General features: G+C 63.1%; 1 protein-coding gene across 3 annotated transcripts; it reads right to left on the reverse strand.

Annotated features, from left to right (window-relative positions):
• Positions 1-703: 703 nt before the first annotated feature.
• GPR132 (G protein-coupled receptor 132) lies at positions 704-16,333 on the reverse strand. Of its 3 annotated transcripts, XM_072840174.1 has the most exons (4): positions 16,132-16,333; positions 14,598-14,791; positions 9,960-10,069; positions 704-4,275 (listed from the first exon to the last, which is right to left on the reverse strand). In XM_072840174.1, exons 3-4 carry the CDS (start codon positions 9,964-9,966, stop codon positions 3,146-3,148), a joined length of 1,137 nt encoding a protein of 378 aa, XP_072696275.1. In that variant the 5' UTR covers positions 9,967-10,069; positions 14,598-14,791; positions 16,132-16,333; the 3' UTR covers positions 704-3,145. The 3 variants fall into 3 exon arrangements, with proteins under 3 accessions (XP_072696275.1, XP_072696276.1, XP_072696274.1); XM_072840175.1 differs by lacking the exon at positions 14,598-14,791; XM_072840173.1 differs by lacking the exon at positions 16,132-16,333 and having other exon boundaries at positions 14,598-16,077.
• Between the last annotated feature and the right edge of the window lie 449 nt (positions 16,334-16,782).

Consider the following 16,782-nt stretch of genomic DNA (forward strand, 5'->3'; position numbering starts at 1 on the left):
CCTCTCCACAGTGAGCTGTCCTCAGGAGCCCTGTGGGTCGTGTTGGTGCACATCCCACAGCCAGCGCGCTCACTGCCCGTGCATCACTCCAGAGGGCGTGCGCACGTGCTGCCCCAAGGCCCTCCCCTGCAACAGCCCTTCCCGGGGGGTTGGGGTCCGGAGGCCTTGGGGTGGGGGACGTGTCACCCAGCAGAACACCCAGCCACACCATCCTGAGCCCACCTCTCCTGAGGGGTCCACCCAGGGTGCGACTTGTGGACCGCAGCCACCTGCAGCCAGGACACTGCGGTGGGGGTGGGAGGTGCGTTTGTGGGGTCAGGAAGCTGCAGGGTGTCTGTGCACTGGTCAGTGAGTGAAGACAGCATCACGTCACTGGTCATCAAGGAGAGGAGCACAGCCTGGCAGGGGGGGACCGATGCAGGCTGGGCCTTGGGTCCAGCTGGGGTTCGGGCCTGGTACCCTCTGCCTGCTCCCCCCAGGCTCTCAGACTCAAGGCCATGTTGGTGTCTTAGAGCGGACACCGAGCTGGTTGGGCATCAGCACAGAGCTTGTCCTTGTCCCCCGTGGTCACTGTCCCTCCTCACGCATTTTCCAATCTCATGAGGCCCCAGCCGTCACTGCAGACACCCTCTGAGACGCCCCAGGGAAAGGAAGCCTCTAGGTCACCCCTTCTTTTTTTTTTTAAGATTTTATTTATTCATGAGAGACACACAGAGAGAGAGAGAGGCAGAGACACAGGCAGAGGGAGAAGCAGGCTCCATGCAGGGAGCCCGACGTGGGACTCGATCCCGGGACTCCAGGATCACGCCCTGGGCTGAAGGCGGCGCTGAACCGCTGCAACACCGGGGCTGCCGTAGGTCACCCCTTCTGACCCTGGATCCCGGTTCACCCTGGTTCCAGCCACGGAATCCTGCCCCATATCTGGCCCCTTCCGCAGGCCCCGCCCCCACAGGCCCCGCCCATGGGCCTCCGTCCTGGGGCCCCTCCAGCGGGACCAGCGGGGAGGCTCGTCCCAGCATCTCTGCGGCCGCAGCGGCTCTGCGACTGGCTACCGCGGAGGCCTCCATCCAACATCGCCCAGAGCTCAGGCCGCCCGCGCCCGCGAAGCTCAGCCCACCTGTCGTCTGAAAACGCTGGTCCTGGGGCAGTGCCGAGGCACCGGGACCAGGTGGCTTGTGGCGGTTTCTCAGGCTGAAGACCCCTCTCCCCTCTCCCCCGTGGGACACTTGTGCACCTGCCAGGGCCTTCAGGCAGCCTGGTCACCCTGGTGCCCGAGGGGCAGTGGGCCACGGCAGAGCACGCTGGGTCTGACGCTGCGCCCGGTGTCCAGGTGGCCACTGGAGGCCAGGGTGTGGCCGTGAGACAGAGGAGATGCAGAGAGGCTCCCAGAGGAGGGCACGAGAAGAGGGAGGCAGTGACGGCCGGCCAGGGATGGCCCCCTACGCCCGAAGCTGAGGGACGAGCCCGGACTGGGTCCTCCCGCAGAGCCCCCAGGAGGAGCCAGCGCTGCCCACGCCCTGGATCCTGGACTTCAGCCCCCAGAACCAGAACGAGGAGAGAACAAGCTTCGTTTCAAGCCCTGCCTCCCCGGCCCCGGTCTGTGCTAATGCGTTACAGCAGCTCCCCACAAACTGGCACGGGGGGGGGGGGGGGGAACACCATGGAAGCCCGACGGGCCCCTCCCGCCGCACCCAGCTCTCCTCCCAGTGCTGAGCATTCCCGACGGTTCCCAGAAGCCAAGCCCATCACTTCCGGAGCCCAGGGGCCCACACGCCTCCAGGAGAGCCCGAGAGGAAGACCCCGGCCCGGAGAGGGGCATGACGTTGTTTCATGAGAAGGAACTGGGGCCTGGCTTGCGTGTGTGCGCTCCATTTCTACTGACTTCTTAAACGTATCTTTTCAATGTCTCTCGCTCCAGGGAAGGGCGAAGGACAGCTAGCTGCCTCACAACTACCAGAATGCAACCTGGCACGACCTGGTGCGGCTCCTGTGAAGAGCAGGTGCCTGGGGCGCCTGGGCCCCTCCGCCGGCGAGCAGCCTGCTGGGCTCCTGTCTCAGGAGCCTGAAGCAGAGGCAGCGGGTCAGCCCCCACACTGACCCTCGAGGTACATGTCATTGACCCTGTTACAGACAGGAAACCAAGGCCTCCCAGGCTGGTCGGGGCAGAGCCAGGCCCTGGCCCAGGGCTATGGGGCTGCCAGGGAACCCACCTTCCAGGCCCCACGGGGACCTGGTTCCATGCCCCACCCATATTCCGTCCACACCTCCCAGGAGGCTGGAGGCCTGGGGCGTCACCTGCTCACTCCTGATCCCCCTATTCGAGCCTCAGGCGGCTTCTCCCCTGACCCTGAAGCCAGGAAGCCTTGATGAGAGGAATTCCAACTATCCTCTGAACCTCTCAGGCAGCCGTGTCACCTTCCTGGGGTGTCCACCAGCCTTTCCCGACCTGGGCACCCTACAGAGGATACGTCGGCTGCCCCGCTGGAAGCCAGAGCAGCCGGTCGCCCACCTCACGGCTGCCCTGTGGGGCTCACAGCAGCCTGCCGCGTCAGACGTGCTGGGCACAGAGCCAGCCCAGCCAGGGGCCGCCCCTCCGTAGGCATTGGCTGTCCTGCTGCGACCTGGCACTGTGCGAAGGTGCCCGCTTTGCATGGGCATTTCGAGGCAGAACACGGTCGTGTTGTACTATCACAGTTATCCAAGCAAGGCTTGCAGAAAAGCACAGAAAATAAAGTCATCACTGTGGACAGTGACCAGGCACCTACCCCGTGTGTGGCGTGTGCCAGCTGCCGGCAGCACCAGGCGGGCACGAGGCCTCTGCCAGCAGCCCTGCTGTTTGCTAATAGCCGAGTGAGCCAGCCAGCACCAGTGCAGAGCAAGAGGCCGTCCTGCCTGCCCGCTGCCGGGGCACCTGTGCCTGGAAGCATCGCCCTTCCCGTGGGCTGTGTGGGACCCAGTGGGACAGCCTAGGAGGGCTGGGACCCCGAGGGGCAGGGGCTTACAGAGAACATGTCTCCAGCATGAGAAATCGGTGGCATGTTTTCAGGGCCAGGGTTGTGGACACCGGCCAGCAGGCTCAGTGGATGGGGAAGCCCCTGGCCCCTGGGCTCCCACGCCGGCCACCCTGCCCTGCAGGACCGTGGGCTCAGTGGGGCTCTTCACTCAGCCTCTCCAAAGTGCCCTGTGAGCTCCACGTAGCCAGCTCTGACTCTGGCGGGTGGACAGTCCTGGGCCACGTGGAGCCGTTTGTGAGTGACATGGGCAGTGGCACCTCCTCGGAGTCCTTCGAACTTGTGTGAAGCTTGGAGACGTCTGTTTTTGCGGAGCACTTTTTCCATTCCTTGTGGATTCTGGACACTTCCTGCCGCGAATGGTCCGTGGCCAGCACGTAGATGATGGGGTCAGCCACGCTGTTCACCGTGGACAGGCACAGAAACACCGCGGAGAGCGTGCACAGCCTGGCTTCATAGGTCCTCAGGGTGCCCGGGTCTCCCTTATAGTAGGAAAAGGCGACGGCTTTGGCGAGGAGCACCAGGTGGTAGGGGGCGAAGCACACCAGGAAGATGGTCACGACCGCGATGGCCGAGTGCTTCACCTTGGCCTTCTGGGCGGCGCTCAGGCCGGTGCTCAGCTTGATGCTCCTGAAGATACGCTGGTTGGTGAACGCGATGATGAAGAGGGGGACAGCGAACCCCAGGGCGAAGCGCAAGTAGTAGAACCCGGCGATCCTGGTGTTCATCGACCCCTCGAAGCACGTCCCCCTCTCTTCCATTTCAAACACCGGGTAGTGAACGAGCCCGACAACAACGAAGACGGACACGGAGATGAGGATGGCGGTCCTCTGGTGGCGACGGCCGCGGCTCTCCAGGGCGTACACCACCGCTAGGAAGCGGTCACAGGAGATGCAGCACAGAAAGAGGATGCTCACGTACAGGTTGCAGAAAAAGATGTAGCCCGTCACCTTGCAGCCCCCGAGGCCCAGCGTCCAGCGGTGGTGGTTCTGGATGTACCTGATCCAGAGGGGCAGGGTGCTGATGTAGAGCATCTCGCAGAGCGACAGGCAGAAGAGGTAGACGGCCAGCACGTTGCCCTGGAGCACCTGGAGCAGCGTGAGCCAGGCGGTCAGGCAGTTGGCCGGCAGGCCCAGCACACACACCGCGCTGTACACCAACACCAGGGCCAGTCTGCTGTCCTCAAAGGACTCGTTGCAGTTTGAGGTGCTCATGCTAGGATCCAGGGTCACCAGGACGGGGCTGGTGACCGCGGTGGCGTTTCCTGTGGGACAGAGACAAGTGTGAGGACAGGCGTCCCTGGGAGCGACTTTCTGGCACTAAGAAAGGAGAAGGTTCAGGCTAACTCCAGATTCAACACACCAGGGGCTCACAAATAAACTTCCAAGTGGGTTTCTAAACCTTTTTTTGTTTTTGCTTTTAATTTTTATTTATTTATTTGAGAAAGAGAGCGAGCATGAGTGGGCTGGGGGGGGGTGAGGAGGGGCAAAGAGAGCAGCAGACTCCCCGCTGAGCAGGGAACCCGATGTGGGACTCGATCCCAGAACCCTGAGATCATGACCTGGGCCAAAAGCAGACGCTTCCCCGACTGAGCCCCCCCAAGTGGGTTCCTAAACATGACCCTCAGATCTTCGGTCTCCAACCGACGACATCGTGGCCGGAGCCTGCGGGCTGGGGCAGTACCCAGTCCGCGCGACTCCCGAGGCCGGTCCTCAAACGGTCGTTTGTGGGCTTGGAAAGCAAGTTCCTTCTTTCATTGCTGAGTGAGTGTCGGCGTCCGCACATTTCCCACCATCTAGGTGCTCCACCCTGTCCCCTAGGGCCTGGCCTGTCTAACCTGTCACCTGTTTTGACTCTCAATTACTGAGAAAAATGATTAATCGCCCCTGTCGTGATGCTCCACTTGTCCACGTCTCCTCATGGCTCTTGCAAAGTTTGCTTTCCATACTGCATCTTACCGGTCAGGTGTCCAGGCTCTGGCTGTGCTTCCTGATGCACCCACCCCCATATCATCGTGTCGCGATGCTCTCTATCTCCGTGGTAGGCAGAGTTCCCGCCCCCGCAGGGATGTGCCCGGGAGGTGGCAGCCTGATGGGCTTCCCTGTAACTCTGGCTACACGGCAAAGGGGACGTAAGGTCGCAGAAGGAGTTAAGTTTGCTAAATAGTGGACAGTAGAGAAAGACGGAGATGATCATGGATTATCACAGGGCCCTTGCCTGCAGAGGAGGGAGGAGGACGGACAGACAGGTGGAGGGACGTGACAACTCAGGCAGCCCCGGGCAGCTTCGACGACGGAGGAAGGGGCCGCGAGCCCCGGGATGCAGGGGAGCCCCGGGATGCTGGCTGGCCCCGGGATGCAGGGGAGCCCCGGGATGCATGCTGGCCCCGGGGTGCAGGGGAGCCCCGGGATGCATGCTGGCCCCGGGGTGCAGGGGAGCCCCGGGATGCATGCTGGCCCCGGGGTGCAGGGGAGCCCTGGGATGCTGGCTGGCCCTGGGATGCAAGCTGGTCCCAGGATGCAGGGGAGCCCTGGGATTCAGGAGGGCCCTGGGATGCAAGCTGGTTCTGGGATGCAGGCTGGCCCCAGGATGCAGGTGGCTTCCGGAGCCCAGAGCCCAAACCGGCGCGGAAACGGATCCTCCCCCAGAGCCTCCAGAAGGAGCGTAGCCAGCGCCACCCATCGAGCCCACCTCTCGCGGCTCGCCCCAGGACAATGATCCTAAGTCTGCACTTTGGAGTCTCTAAGCGCGCAGTAATCTGTAGCAGCACCGTAGGGAGGCGCTATAATCTCTATTAGTGCTTTTCGTATAAAGTCTCTTTTGATTCGTATCCATTTGGTGTATTTTCCCCGGCTGTCCACCTGCGAGGTCCCTGCAACCCAGGGCTTTAGCCGTGACACATACAAAAACCTTCCACACTCCGGGCTCTCGGTTACCGAGCGGGTCCGTTTACACTGAGGCGGTTTGTTTCCCACACCTCCCGTTCTCCTCTGCCCTGTTTCTCTTCCCCTTTTGTCTTCTCTTAAGGGTTGAACTGTGTCCCCTATGCCCCCTCCACCCCCCCGCCAAAAGCCATGACGAAGCCCTGTCCCCCGCAGCTCAGAGCGTGGCTGTGTTTGGGGCTGGTCTTGACAGAGCTGGTAGGTGAGACGAGGGATCCGGGTGACGGCCCGGGACGTGCGCACACGGGGCAGCACACAGGGCAGCCGCAGGCCCCGGACAGCGTCTGGAACAGAGGCTCCCTGCCACGGAGCAAGTAAACACAACTTCTGGATTTGTTCCGCTCTTAAATTCTGTTCCCCCTCGTTGGTTTTGAAATGATTATTAGGTCCATTTTTTTGGTCTCTCGGAGATGACCCTAGAAATTTACTGTAGCAGCTGGAGCTCCTCAGAGCCTGCACCCTCCTGACCTGCGAGCGCCCCGACGGCCCCTGGGCCACTCCGGCTCAGTGCGCCACTCGTGTGGGGGCTCCTCCGTTTGTAGCCTCACATGAGGAGCCCAGAGGCAGCCAGTCTCCCCTCCCTTCCCCTCCAGCCCCGGGAGACCCCGCTCCTCCTGCCTCAGGACCTCCTCCGCCCGCACGTGTGCAGAACAGGAGCTGCCGGGACGCGCTGTTCACCCGGCAGGCGGACTCCCGGGGCTCTGCTTTAGCCTTCCCTGTCCTCCGTCCCCCGGAGCCCTGAGGAGCCCCGCGGGTCTGACTCTCATGCCTTTGGACCTTCTGCATCGAGAGCATATGGGTTCCGCCGTCGCACACGGACCCACGTTGGGCCTGTCCGCGTTCTGCTGGTTGCATCAGCCGCCCCAGGCTTCCCCTCCCGCCATGGGAGCTCGGGGCCTCCACCCTGACCTCGACCCGCACGGCCGTCCGAGGAGTCTGGATGGATGCCCACCTACAGCCTGTGGCCTCTTGGTCCAAGTCGTGCTTTTTAAACACTCATTCACTGGAAAGTCAGTGATCCAGCTTTCCTTTGTGAAGGACCCCATCTGGGTCCTTCTCAGGTGTGTCTGGATGGCCTGCGGTGCGGTCCCCACCCTGACCGTCCATGTTGCCCACGTGCCCGTGGCACCGCGTGAGGCCATCGGAGTGGCTGGCGCCGCGGAGCCAGGTCTCTACCCACCCCCCCCACCCCCCCCCCCCCGCGCTAGCTCTCTGTGCCCTGCCGTGCACCGCAGGGCCGGCTCCCTCGTAGCTGGGGTGGCGGTTCTGAGACCCCGTTTGGTGGGATGTGACCTGTGAGCATTGCCCGATGGAAGGGGCCATCCTCAGAGAGGGTTTGGGCTTGCTGCCACCAGTCACCGGGGTCCCCCACCTGAGCGGGGGCAGCCAGTGGGCAGGAGTCCTTGGACTCGTCCCAGAGCTGGTTTTCTAGCAGCCCTCACACTTGGGGCTGCTCTTTGGGGTGCACGGGGGACAAGTCCCACGCCAAGCCCCATGCCCACCCCTAGGCGAGAGCCTGGGGCTTGCCTGCTGTCCCCATCATGTGGGAAATGGACAGACATCAATCAGCACAGGGACATAAAACAGACTCTATGACGTCTTCTCACTGAGATTCACGGCACCATGACACACGGAGGCCGAGGTCCAGAGACGTTCCGGGGATCCCGACGCCCTGGGACTGGAGGGGCCTCGTCCGTGCACAGCCTGGGGCACTCTCCCAGCCCAGGCCCGTGGTGAAGACGCGCTTTCCCGGAGCTCTGCCAAGGGTGACCCAGGCTTCGGGGGACCTCATAGCCGGCTGACAGGCCGTGGCGTGGAGAACGGGGACCCCCAGTACTCACCCTAGTACCCACTCACGCCCACCTGCGAGTTGCCACCCTGTCCAACAGCCAGGAGGCCCGTGGGCAGAACCAGCCCCAGCCCCAGGCTCGAGCGAGCTGTTGGAGCCCGGGGCCGGTCCCGGCCCAGCAGTGGCCGCACACCTGCCTTCCCTCAGGCCTGCTCGGGAGTGCAAGGACAGACGGCCGTGCTGGGAGGGGCGGGCCCCCAGCTGGAAGGACCAGAGGGACCTGCTGTGACTCACCCACTCTGGGGACCCGCCCCGGGGAAGGAGGCTGCCACCCCCAGCCTCCCACGCACCGCACCGCCATCCCCTGCCCAGCCGGCTCTCCTGCACTCCTCCGTGACCTGCACCCGGAGCCACCCCGGCCCCCCTCCCTCCCTGGCCTCCTCTGGGACCTGTCGTGGAGATGAAGGGCTGCGGCCTTGGTGACACGTGCTCCCAGAGGCCGTGCTCCTGGGCTGAGCCTTTCAGTTCCTCAGGAGACGCCGTGACACCTCCGCACCTGGGCCCCGCGGTTCCTCCCCGGTGCGCTCCCGCTCCGAGGTGGACGGCGTCCGGGTCAGCGGGGAGCGTGGCCAGCCGCCAGCGGGCCACCGGGCGCAGGCCGAGCTTCACGGTGCCTTCACCGTCCGGCCGGGCCTGGCCTGGCCCCGTCACAGCACGGAAGGTGGCTTCTGTCCTCTAGCCTGGCGCCCCTGGGTCATGACCCCCTGACCTCTCCGCGGCCAGACCATAAGGAAAGCCGCGCGTTCCAAATGCTGAGCTCGCCCAGGGCGCCGGCCGGGGATCCCGCAGGCCATGCACCTGCCTTGAGGGCCATGCAGCTGCCTGCCCGCCCGCCGAGTGGGGGCCGCGGGGGGCGGAGTGCGCCCTGGCTTGTGCCCCTGCTGAAGCTTCATCGGCGTGTCCCCAAGCGACAGGGTCTGCCGTGCCACTACCTGGTCGCCCCCAGTGCCCTCACTCCAGTAAAGTACACATAATCTAAAGGTCACCGTCTTCATCATTTTTAAGTGTGCAGCTCGGGGCGTAAGGACATTCACACTGTCCGCCCGCAGGACTCTCGTCATCTTGCAAAACTGACACCCTGTCCCTCGCTCCCAGCGCCCGGCCTGCTCTGGAGGTCCCGCACACTGGCTTCCCCCGCTGGCCGTGGCCCGGAGCTCCGCCCGTGTGGCAGCAGGTGCCGGAATGGCCTCCCTGGCCAAGGCGGGGTCCCAGTCCCGTGTGTGCCCGTTCGCTTGTCCGTCCTCCGGCGGGTGGACACCTGGCTTCCCTCCACTCTTAGTTCCCCGTGAGTCATGCTGCCCAGATTACGGGCACAGAGCTATCGCTGCAACACCCTACTTTCACTTCTTTTGGGTAAAAACCCAGAAGTAAAATTGCTGTATCACAGGGAAGTTCTATTTTCAGCTTTCTGAGGAACCGCGGAGCCCCCCGCAGGGGCTGCGCCCCCTCCCGCCCCCTCCCGCGCCCACCGGCGGCGGCGCAGAGGCTTCCAGCTTCTCCCGCGTCCTCGCCCGCACCCAGCCTTTGGTTTCTAGGAGCGGCCAGCGTCCCGGCTGTGGGGTGGTGCGCGCTGACCTCTCCGGGACCTCCCCTTCCTAAGGCCTGGGGACAGGTGCCGCCGTCCCCGCTCCCGGGTGAGGGGCTGGAGCACGGGCCGGGAGGTGACCAGGCCCAGGAGCCAGGGGCAGCTGGCCGCGGGGCAGTTCTCAGGCTGCAGGGCAGTGACGCCCTGTCTTTGCCGGGGCTCCTGACAGGTGCCCAGGGGGGCCCTGGCCTCCGGTGGAGGGGGAGCGCTTCCTGGGGGACCAGGTAAGGCCCAGGAGACAGGGTGACAGGCTCCTGCGGGGCCTCTGAGAGGCTCTGGGGCTTGGCCGTGGGCAGGAAACAGGGCGGGAGGCCCTCACGCCCACGCATCCTGCTCCGGGTTCCCTCCTGCCCGTCGGAACTGAGGCCCCCCAGCTGCTTCCCGACGTCTCCATGGGAAGCCGACACCTCCCTCTCTTAGGAGTTCGTTTTCATTTTGATAAATCTGTTGCTACACGCTAAGTTTTGAAGGAAGTATCCCCGTTTGAGACGAGGCGCGTTGTAGAACCATCCTGACAGGCTCCCTCCTAAATGTGTAAAGTCGAAGGAGACGCGAAGGGAGGGCGCTCTCACCTGGCATATTGGGGGGCTCCAGCTTCACGGTGGCCCCAACGGCCTTTCTAGCACACGTCGTACATCTTATCAATCCTACCGAGAAGCTTGCTCTGACGGTTTAAGATGACCTGGAGAAAGAGTAGGGTGAAATGACTTTGAGGAAATCAGATTAAATCACAAATCATTTGACAGATGCTCAGTGAGCATTTACTTTGTGCCACGTGTTGTGTTTATCCTGTGGGATACAACAGCAGGTCCTTCATGTAGAAAGAATATCTACAAATCAATAAAAACAAGAAGTTTCAAAGCCAAAGAGCATATAATTCACAAAAGAAATAAAAACAGATCCTAAAACTCCAAAAAAGAAAAAGCTGGGCAGTCCGGGTGGCTCAAAGGTTTAGCGTCACCTTCGGCCCAGGGCCTGATCCTGGAGACCTGGGATCGAGTCCCACGTCGGGCTCCCTGCATGGAGCCTGCTTCTCCCTCTGCCTGTGTCTCTGCCTCTCTCTCTCTCTCTCTCTCTCTGTCTTTCATGAATAAATAAGTAAAATCTTAAAAGAAAAAGAAAAGAAAAGAAAAGAAAAGAAAAAGCTCAACTCTACTTATAATCCAAGAAATGTGAACAGAAACATCAAAATGGCAGTCCTTTTTTGCCTATGAGACTGGCAAGAATAAAGAACTTTAATTCTTAGTGTTGCCAAAAGAGTGAGGAAGTGGGTACCCTTTACTGGGCTGATAGGAGCATAAAAAATATTTTTAAAATATTTTTAAAGATTTTATTTATTGATTCATGAGACACACAGAGAGAGGCAGACAAAGGCAGAGGGAGAAGCAGGCTCCATGCAGGGATATGGGACCCATCCCAGGACCCCAGGATCACGCCCTGGGCTGAAGGGTGATGCTCAACCACTGAGCCACCCGGGTGCCCCTGACACAAACGTTTCTGAGCACAATGTTGCAACGTGCTTCCCCAAATCCTCAATGTGCCTACCTTTGGATCATGTAAAATCCTTTCTAGGAATTTTTCCCTGGTGGAATAATTACCCAAGATGTGAAGTGCATGTGACCTGCGAGCACGTCTCTGCACATCGCCCCACGTGGGAGGGTCCAGGACCCCCAACCCCCAGGACAGCAGCACGAAGCCTGCAGAGCACAGAGGCTGGGGGGTCCAAAGGCACAGTGGGCCCTGATGGTGAGGGACTGTGTCCAGGGTCCTTATGTCTCTACATCCTTCCCTGAAATAGCCTCTGTCCTTGTGAGCCAGAGAGTGTCTGGGGGGAGGGAGGTGAGTGCTGTACACTGTCCTCCCAGAACCCCGGGGGCCCGCGGCTCCTGCTCCCTGAGGCTGGGCCCAGAGGGGCTCCTGCAGGGGCTCCCCATCCCACCCCAGGCCACCTGCTCAGAGGGAGACGCCTACCGAGAGCCAGCAGCTGCACCCTAGGAGTGAGTGCTGTGGCCCAGCTGCCCCCAGATTAGCTGCTCAGCCCCTAGTCACTGTTTTCCCACCAAGCAGAAACAGCGGGAGGCCAGGACGCATGCCTGAAGCTACAGAAAGCTCACTTCCGACTGAGCAGGGACTGAGTACCTGGAAAATGCAGACAAAGGTGAGTCTAGAAAGGGTGTCTCCCATGTGATTAACCTTCTGGGGCTGACATTCCCCAATAGGCCGGCAGGCCTGGGCTTGGAGGGTCACTGGGCCTTGCCTGTCCCACCCGCGGGTCTCAGATCAGCCCCCCAACAGCTTGGGGCGCCCCTGGGGCTTGCAGCCTGGCCTAGGAGGACCGCACGCAGGACCTGCCCTTTAGAGAGCTGGACCAAGATGTCCCGGCTGTCATGAGCAGGGCCCGCAGGACGCAAACCCCCAGAACAGAGACCCAGCGGGCTGGGGGCGAGGGGGCGGGCCCCCAAGGGAGGAGTGGCCCACAGGCCAGGCCACCTGGGAGGCATCCGGATGCTTCTGAGCCCCAGGAGCATGGGTGGGCCCTGGGCCGGATTTCCTCCATCCGACTAATAAACTGCCTGGGGCGGGGCTCCGGGGAGTGTGCGGCCTCCCTGAGGTACTCTAGAAGCTGGGTGCTGAGGTCTGACCCCTCTTCCCGAAGCACATGCCAGTGGGGGCGGGGGGTGTCTCTTGAAGCTGCTTCTGCAGATGCTGGAGGAAGTGGTGGCCCCACAGAAAATGTGCTCTGTCTTCCCAAGTGAGCCCGGCAGGCAGGCGGGCCCTTCCCAGGCTGCCTCCTGAGCCCCCCGGGGCCTGCGCTCTGAGGACACGGGCTGGCCAGCAGTGAGTGGGGGGCCTGGGGGCCTGGGGGGCCTGCCCACGTGGCCTGAGTAGTGCGGGGTGCTGAGGTCCAGGTCTGGGGCCATTCCACTGACCGTCAGGCACCAACAGCCTGGCTGGACAGAAGGCACAGGGAGGGGGCGCGAGCACCGTGAAAGGGCCAGAGGGCCGGCGCCAGGCCAGGCCGAGCAGCGGGTGCGGGGGTGGCCAGCAGAGCAGCTCGCGGCCCTCCAGGGCTCCGGGGCGTCTAGTACCACTGTCTCCCCGGCCTCTGAGGGCAGCAGGCCCCAGAGCAGGCCAGAGCCTCACTCCAGCCAAGCTCACTGGGTTCTTGCATCATCGTGGCTGCTGGGACACGGAATCCACTGGGCCTGGTTGTGGAGCCGGGGTGCTGACCGCAGCATCCGGCACGGCCAGGGTGGCAGTGGACTGCTCCCTCCCTGCGTCCCCACCCCGCCCACCCCAGAGCACCCTGGCTCCTCCGGGGGCTGGGTCGGGGCTGGGTCGGGGCTGGGGTTCGGGTGGGCCTGGGCCTCCCCTGGTGCTGGACGTTGAGTGGAAAGACAAGAGCGTGGGGGTGGCTCTCCTCGCTCCTGCAGGCCAGCAGCGGGCCACCCTGGGGACCCACAGGGGCGGATCTCAGCCGCGGGGCAGGTGGAGTGAGAGACCTAGGGGCTGGCCCGAAGCTCTTTCCATCTGCCCCTGCCAGCCCTAGACATCCCCAGGGGCCCCGGTCCCCACCGCCTCCTGCCTCCTGGCCAGCTGTAGCAGGTCCCCTCCCGGCTCCTTCCCCCCTTGGGGCTGACAGCTGGTTCCCCCCAGTAAATGCAGGGGCCGTGAGAGGAGCCCCACGTGCGCCGGCACTGCCCCTGCGCTGTGTCCTCATGTATTTGAAATGACCCTCAAGCTTTTCAACATACGTTCTCGAACTTTACTATGTTAACTTTTCAAGCAGACCCCAAACCACAGCCACAGGATACGCAGTTTTTATCCTGCCCTGGCTCGCTTGACCTCTTGACCCGTGATTTCCCATCCTGACACGATGCTGTCCGCATTGGGGTAAAGGCTGGGGAGGGAGTTGCTGCGCTGCCGGCCCCAGGCACGTCGTCCATGTGTGCTTCCCACACTTCTATTCTTTCATTTTGATAGTTCTTTTTTTTTTATTTAAATTTATTCACGAGAGACACAGAGAGAGGCAGAGACGCAGGCAGAGGGAGAAGCAGGCTCCCTGCGGGGAGCCCGACATGGGACTGATCCCAGGACCTGGGGTCACATCCTGAGCCTAAGGCAGATGCTCCCTTGCTGACCCACCAGGTGTTCCCGATAGATTTTTTTTTTTTAAGTAATCCCTTTTGTTTTCTTAAGTGATCTCCAAGCCCAGCAAGGGGCTTGAACTCACGCCTCCGAGATCAAGAGCCCCAGGCTCTACCCATTGAGCTGGCCAGGCCCCCAGTAGATTTTTACCTGCAAGGTTTAAGAACTCATTTGCATGTCTTTGATCGGTAATGAGGTTGACACACCCCCAGCGCGTCCGCCCCTACTTGTCCTGTCCCCCTCCGCTCCGGTGACTCTGTGTCCCCTCTCTGCCCGGTGGGTCCCCTAAAACACCATCGCATCACCCTCCCGGGCACAGACACGCCTGAAAGAACAGTGCAGGGATCCCTGGGTGGCGCAGCGGTTTGGCGCCTGCCTTTGGCCCAGGGCGCGATCCTGGAGACCCGGGATCGGATCCCACATCGGGCTCCCGGTGCATGGAGCCTGCTTCTCCCTCTGCCTGTGTCTCTGCGCCTCTCTCTCTCTCTGTGACTATCATAAATAAATAAAAATTAAAAAAAAAAAAAAAAAGAACAGTGCAGCCGCCTCTCCGCACTTGTCGCACTTGTCGGCAGACCTGGGAACACCCACCGCCCCTGTCGGCATCACCCAGCCCCAGGCCCGCCCGCCGCCAGGCTGGCCGTCCCCACCCCTCCCCCTCCCCAGCCAGGCAGCCCCAGAGCCGAGGGAGCCAGGCCCTCGGTATCTCACCCACCAACACTCGGGGAGCCAGCCACAAGCCCAGCACCCAGGGAGCCCACCTGCCCTGGTGGCAGGAACCAGCCGGGCCCCGAGCTCTGACTCTCGGGCGCCCTGGACCACCAGCCACGGGGAGCACTTTACAGAAGAGTCTCAGGGTAGGCAGAGACTCGGGGCGCCGCGGAGCTGCCGTCCCTGCCCCCCCACAGCCGTGGGCACCGGCCCCTGGGTCCTCTCTTGGCGAAGGACCCCAGCCTGGGACCCCTGGCCAAGCCCCCACCCTTACCCACGAATGGCCTCCGCTTTGGGACTCCCACTGTCCCGCCTCCCTGCCCGCGCTCCGCACGTGGAGCCACACTTACACTTCTCGGGAGGGAGGTGTGCCTCTCAGCTCCGGGCCCAGCCGAGGCCTTCAGGAAGCAGCGGGGGCCCGAGCCGGGTCTTAGACAAAGCAGCCCCGCCTGGGCTTGGCCAAGCAGGGCCGAGTCTGCTGGGGCCGGTGCCTCGGAACTTCTCCCGGGCGGAAAGCCACAGCAAAGCAAGTCTACTTCTGGGGCTGTGACGACACACGACACAGGCTACGCCGTCATGGGCTCCCCAGCTGGGGCAGGCCGGTGGGGCCAGCCCCCCTGAGCCTCCCCAGACCCCGCAGGGCAGCCCTCGAGGGGAACTCCGGCTCGGGCTCTGCTCCCGGGGGCCCCCGTCCATGCCCCGGGCAGACCCAGCCACGTCACACGTGCCCTCCCTCCCCGCTTCCCGTCCTGGGGGCAGTGGGGGGGGCGGGGGTGTCCCTCGGAGGAAAGAGGCCTGCGCGTGGTGCCCTTGGCTCTGCCTCCAGGTCCCCGGAGCTGATCCCAGGGGGCCCTGTGGACCCCGCTGGTGGGTTTCTCCGCGAGGCCCCACGTGTGCTCCCCCAGCAAGGTGCTGCCCAACCCCGGGCCTCACGGCTGCTTGTCCCTCAGGCTAAAACCCCGTGGGTCCAAGCACCCGCCCCACTTCCTTGGAAAATGACACGGGCTGGAGGCGACCCCCGGCCTCACCCAACCACCCTCTGCCCTGGGTGTGCAGTGAGGGGAAACCGCTTCCCCGCCACCCAGGCCTGCCGCGGTCCTGGCTCTCCCAGCCATGGGGTGGGGGCTGGGGGGCTCTGTGCCCGGCCTGCAGCAGGGACAGTGAATGGTGGTGGGTTCAGGGCTGGGAGACCACCCCCCGCGGATGCACCCCCGCGCGCTGCACTCTCCCTAAGTGACCTTCGGGTCGCGGCCGCCCCCGGCAGAGCCTCGTGGCCCTGGGCGGTGTCCCACTCAGCTGCACCCTGAGCAGTGATTTCTCACTAGCGTGGGTGGCTGCCGAGGACCTAGAGAGCGCGGCACGGAGTCTGCCGGCGAACACAGGGCTTACTTCAGCCTTCCAGAAACACCCGCCCGGGGGCCGGCCGCTGCCCAGGGCAGCCCTTCCCAGGGGAGCGGCAGCAGGTGAAGCCAAGACTCCGGGCGGGGCTGGGACCCACCATCCCTGGGCAGCAGCCACCAGAGCCCGGGGGTCCGTGGGGGGCTGAGCCTCAGCGGGGCCAGGTGTCTCCGGGGACAGTGGGCGTCCACACTGGCGGCCCAGGCCCTCTTCCGGGACCTGCTCCCTTCGGACCCCCCCCCCCCCCCAGGGATCCAGGTCTCCTGTTGTTGGGTGCGTGGCTCCAACCCAGACCATGATCAGCTCTGTGCCATGGTAGGTCTGGGAGGATGGCAGCTGACGCCTCCTCCCGAGGCACCGCGCCCGCCTCCCCGCCCAGGGCCTGCACCCCCTCTTCCCGAGCAGTAACTCCCGAGCATGGAAGGTCGGGCGTGAGAGGAAGGCTTCAGGGGAGGACGGGGCTGTGGGGAACCGGGAGGGGCTCACCTGGCCGGGGGCCTGAGGGCGCACCGTCTTCCAGGCAGGGGGAAGGGGGCCTGTAACCACCTGGCGACGCCCCCGGGCGTCACTGACTTCCTGACTTCTGGGCAGGTGCCACAACCTGGAAGGGCTCTTCGTTTATCCTGTTTACAACATCACACTCATCATCTCTCGAGAAGTGAAACTTCTTCACCATTTGAAATAGGTCCTACAGCTCTGAGTTTGAGGAGGTAGGAGGGGTGGGCGGTGACGGCTCTGCCCCCGCCCCCTCCCGGCTCCGCTGGGCAACTGCCCAGGGCAGGCACCAAACAGAGGTGCCCATTCGGCCCCCGATTTCTGAGGTCTTTATAACGAGGAGGGAAGGTGATGAGCCCCCGTGCAACCACCACCTAGAGTCAACAAATGTGAAGATCTGGGGCGCCCGGGAGGCTCAGCGGTTTACAGCCTCCCTTCGGCCCAGGGCATGACCCCGGGTCCCGGGATTGAGTCCCATGTTGGGCTCCCTGCATGGGGTCTGCTTCTCCCTCTGCCTGGGTCTCTGCCTCTCTCTCCCTCTCCCTGTCTCTCATGAATAAATAAATAAATCTTTATTTTATTTTTTTTTGAAGATTTTAAAAAATTTATTCATAGAGAGAGGCAGAGACCCAGGCAGAGGGA

This window comes from Canis lupus, chromosome 9 (assembly GCF_048164855.1).
Source record: "Canis lupus baileyi chromosome 9, mCanLup2.hap1, whole genome shotgun sequence".
In the NCBI taxonomy this organism is placed as follows: Eukaryota; Metazoa; Chordata; class Mammalia; order Carnivora; family Canidae; genus Canis; species Canis lupus.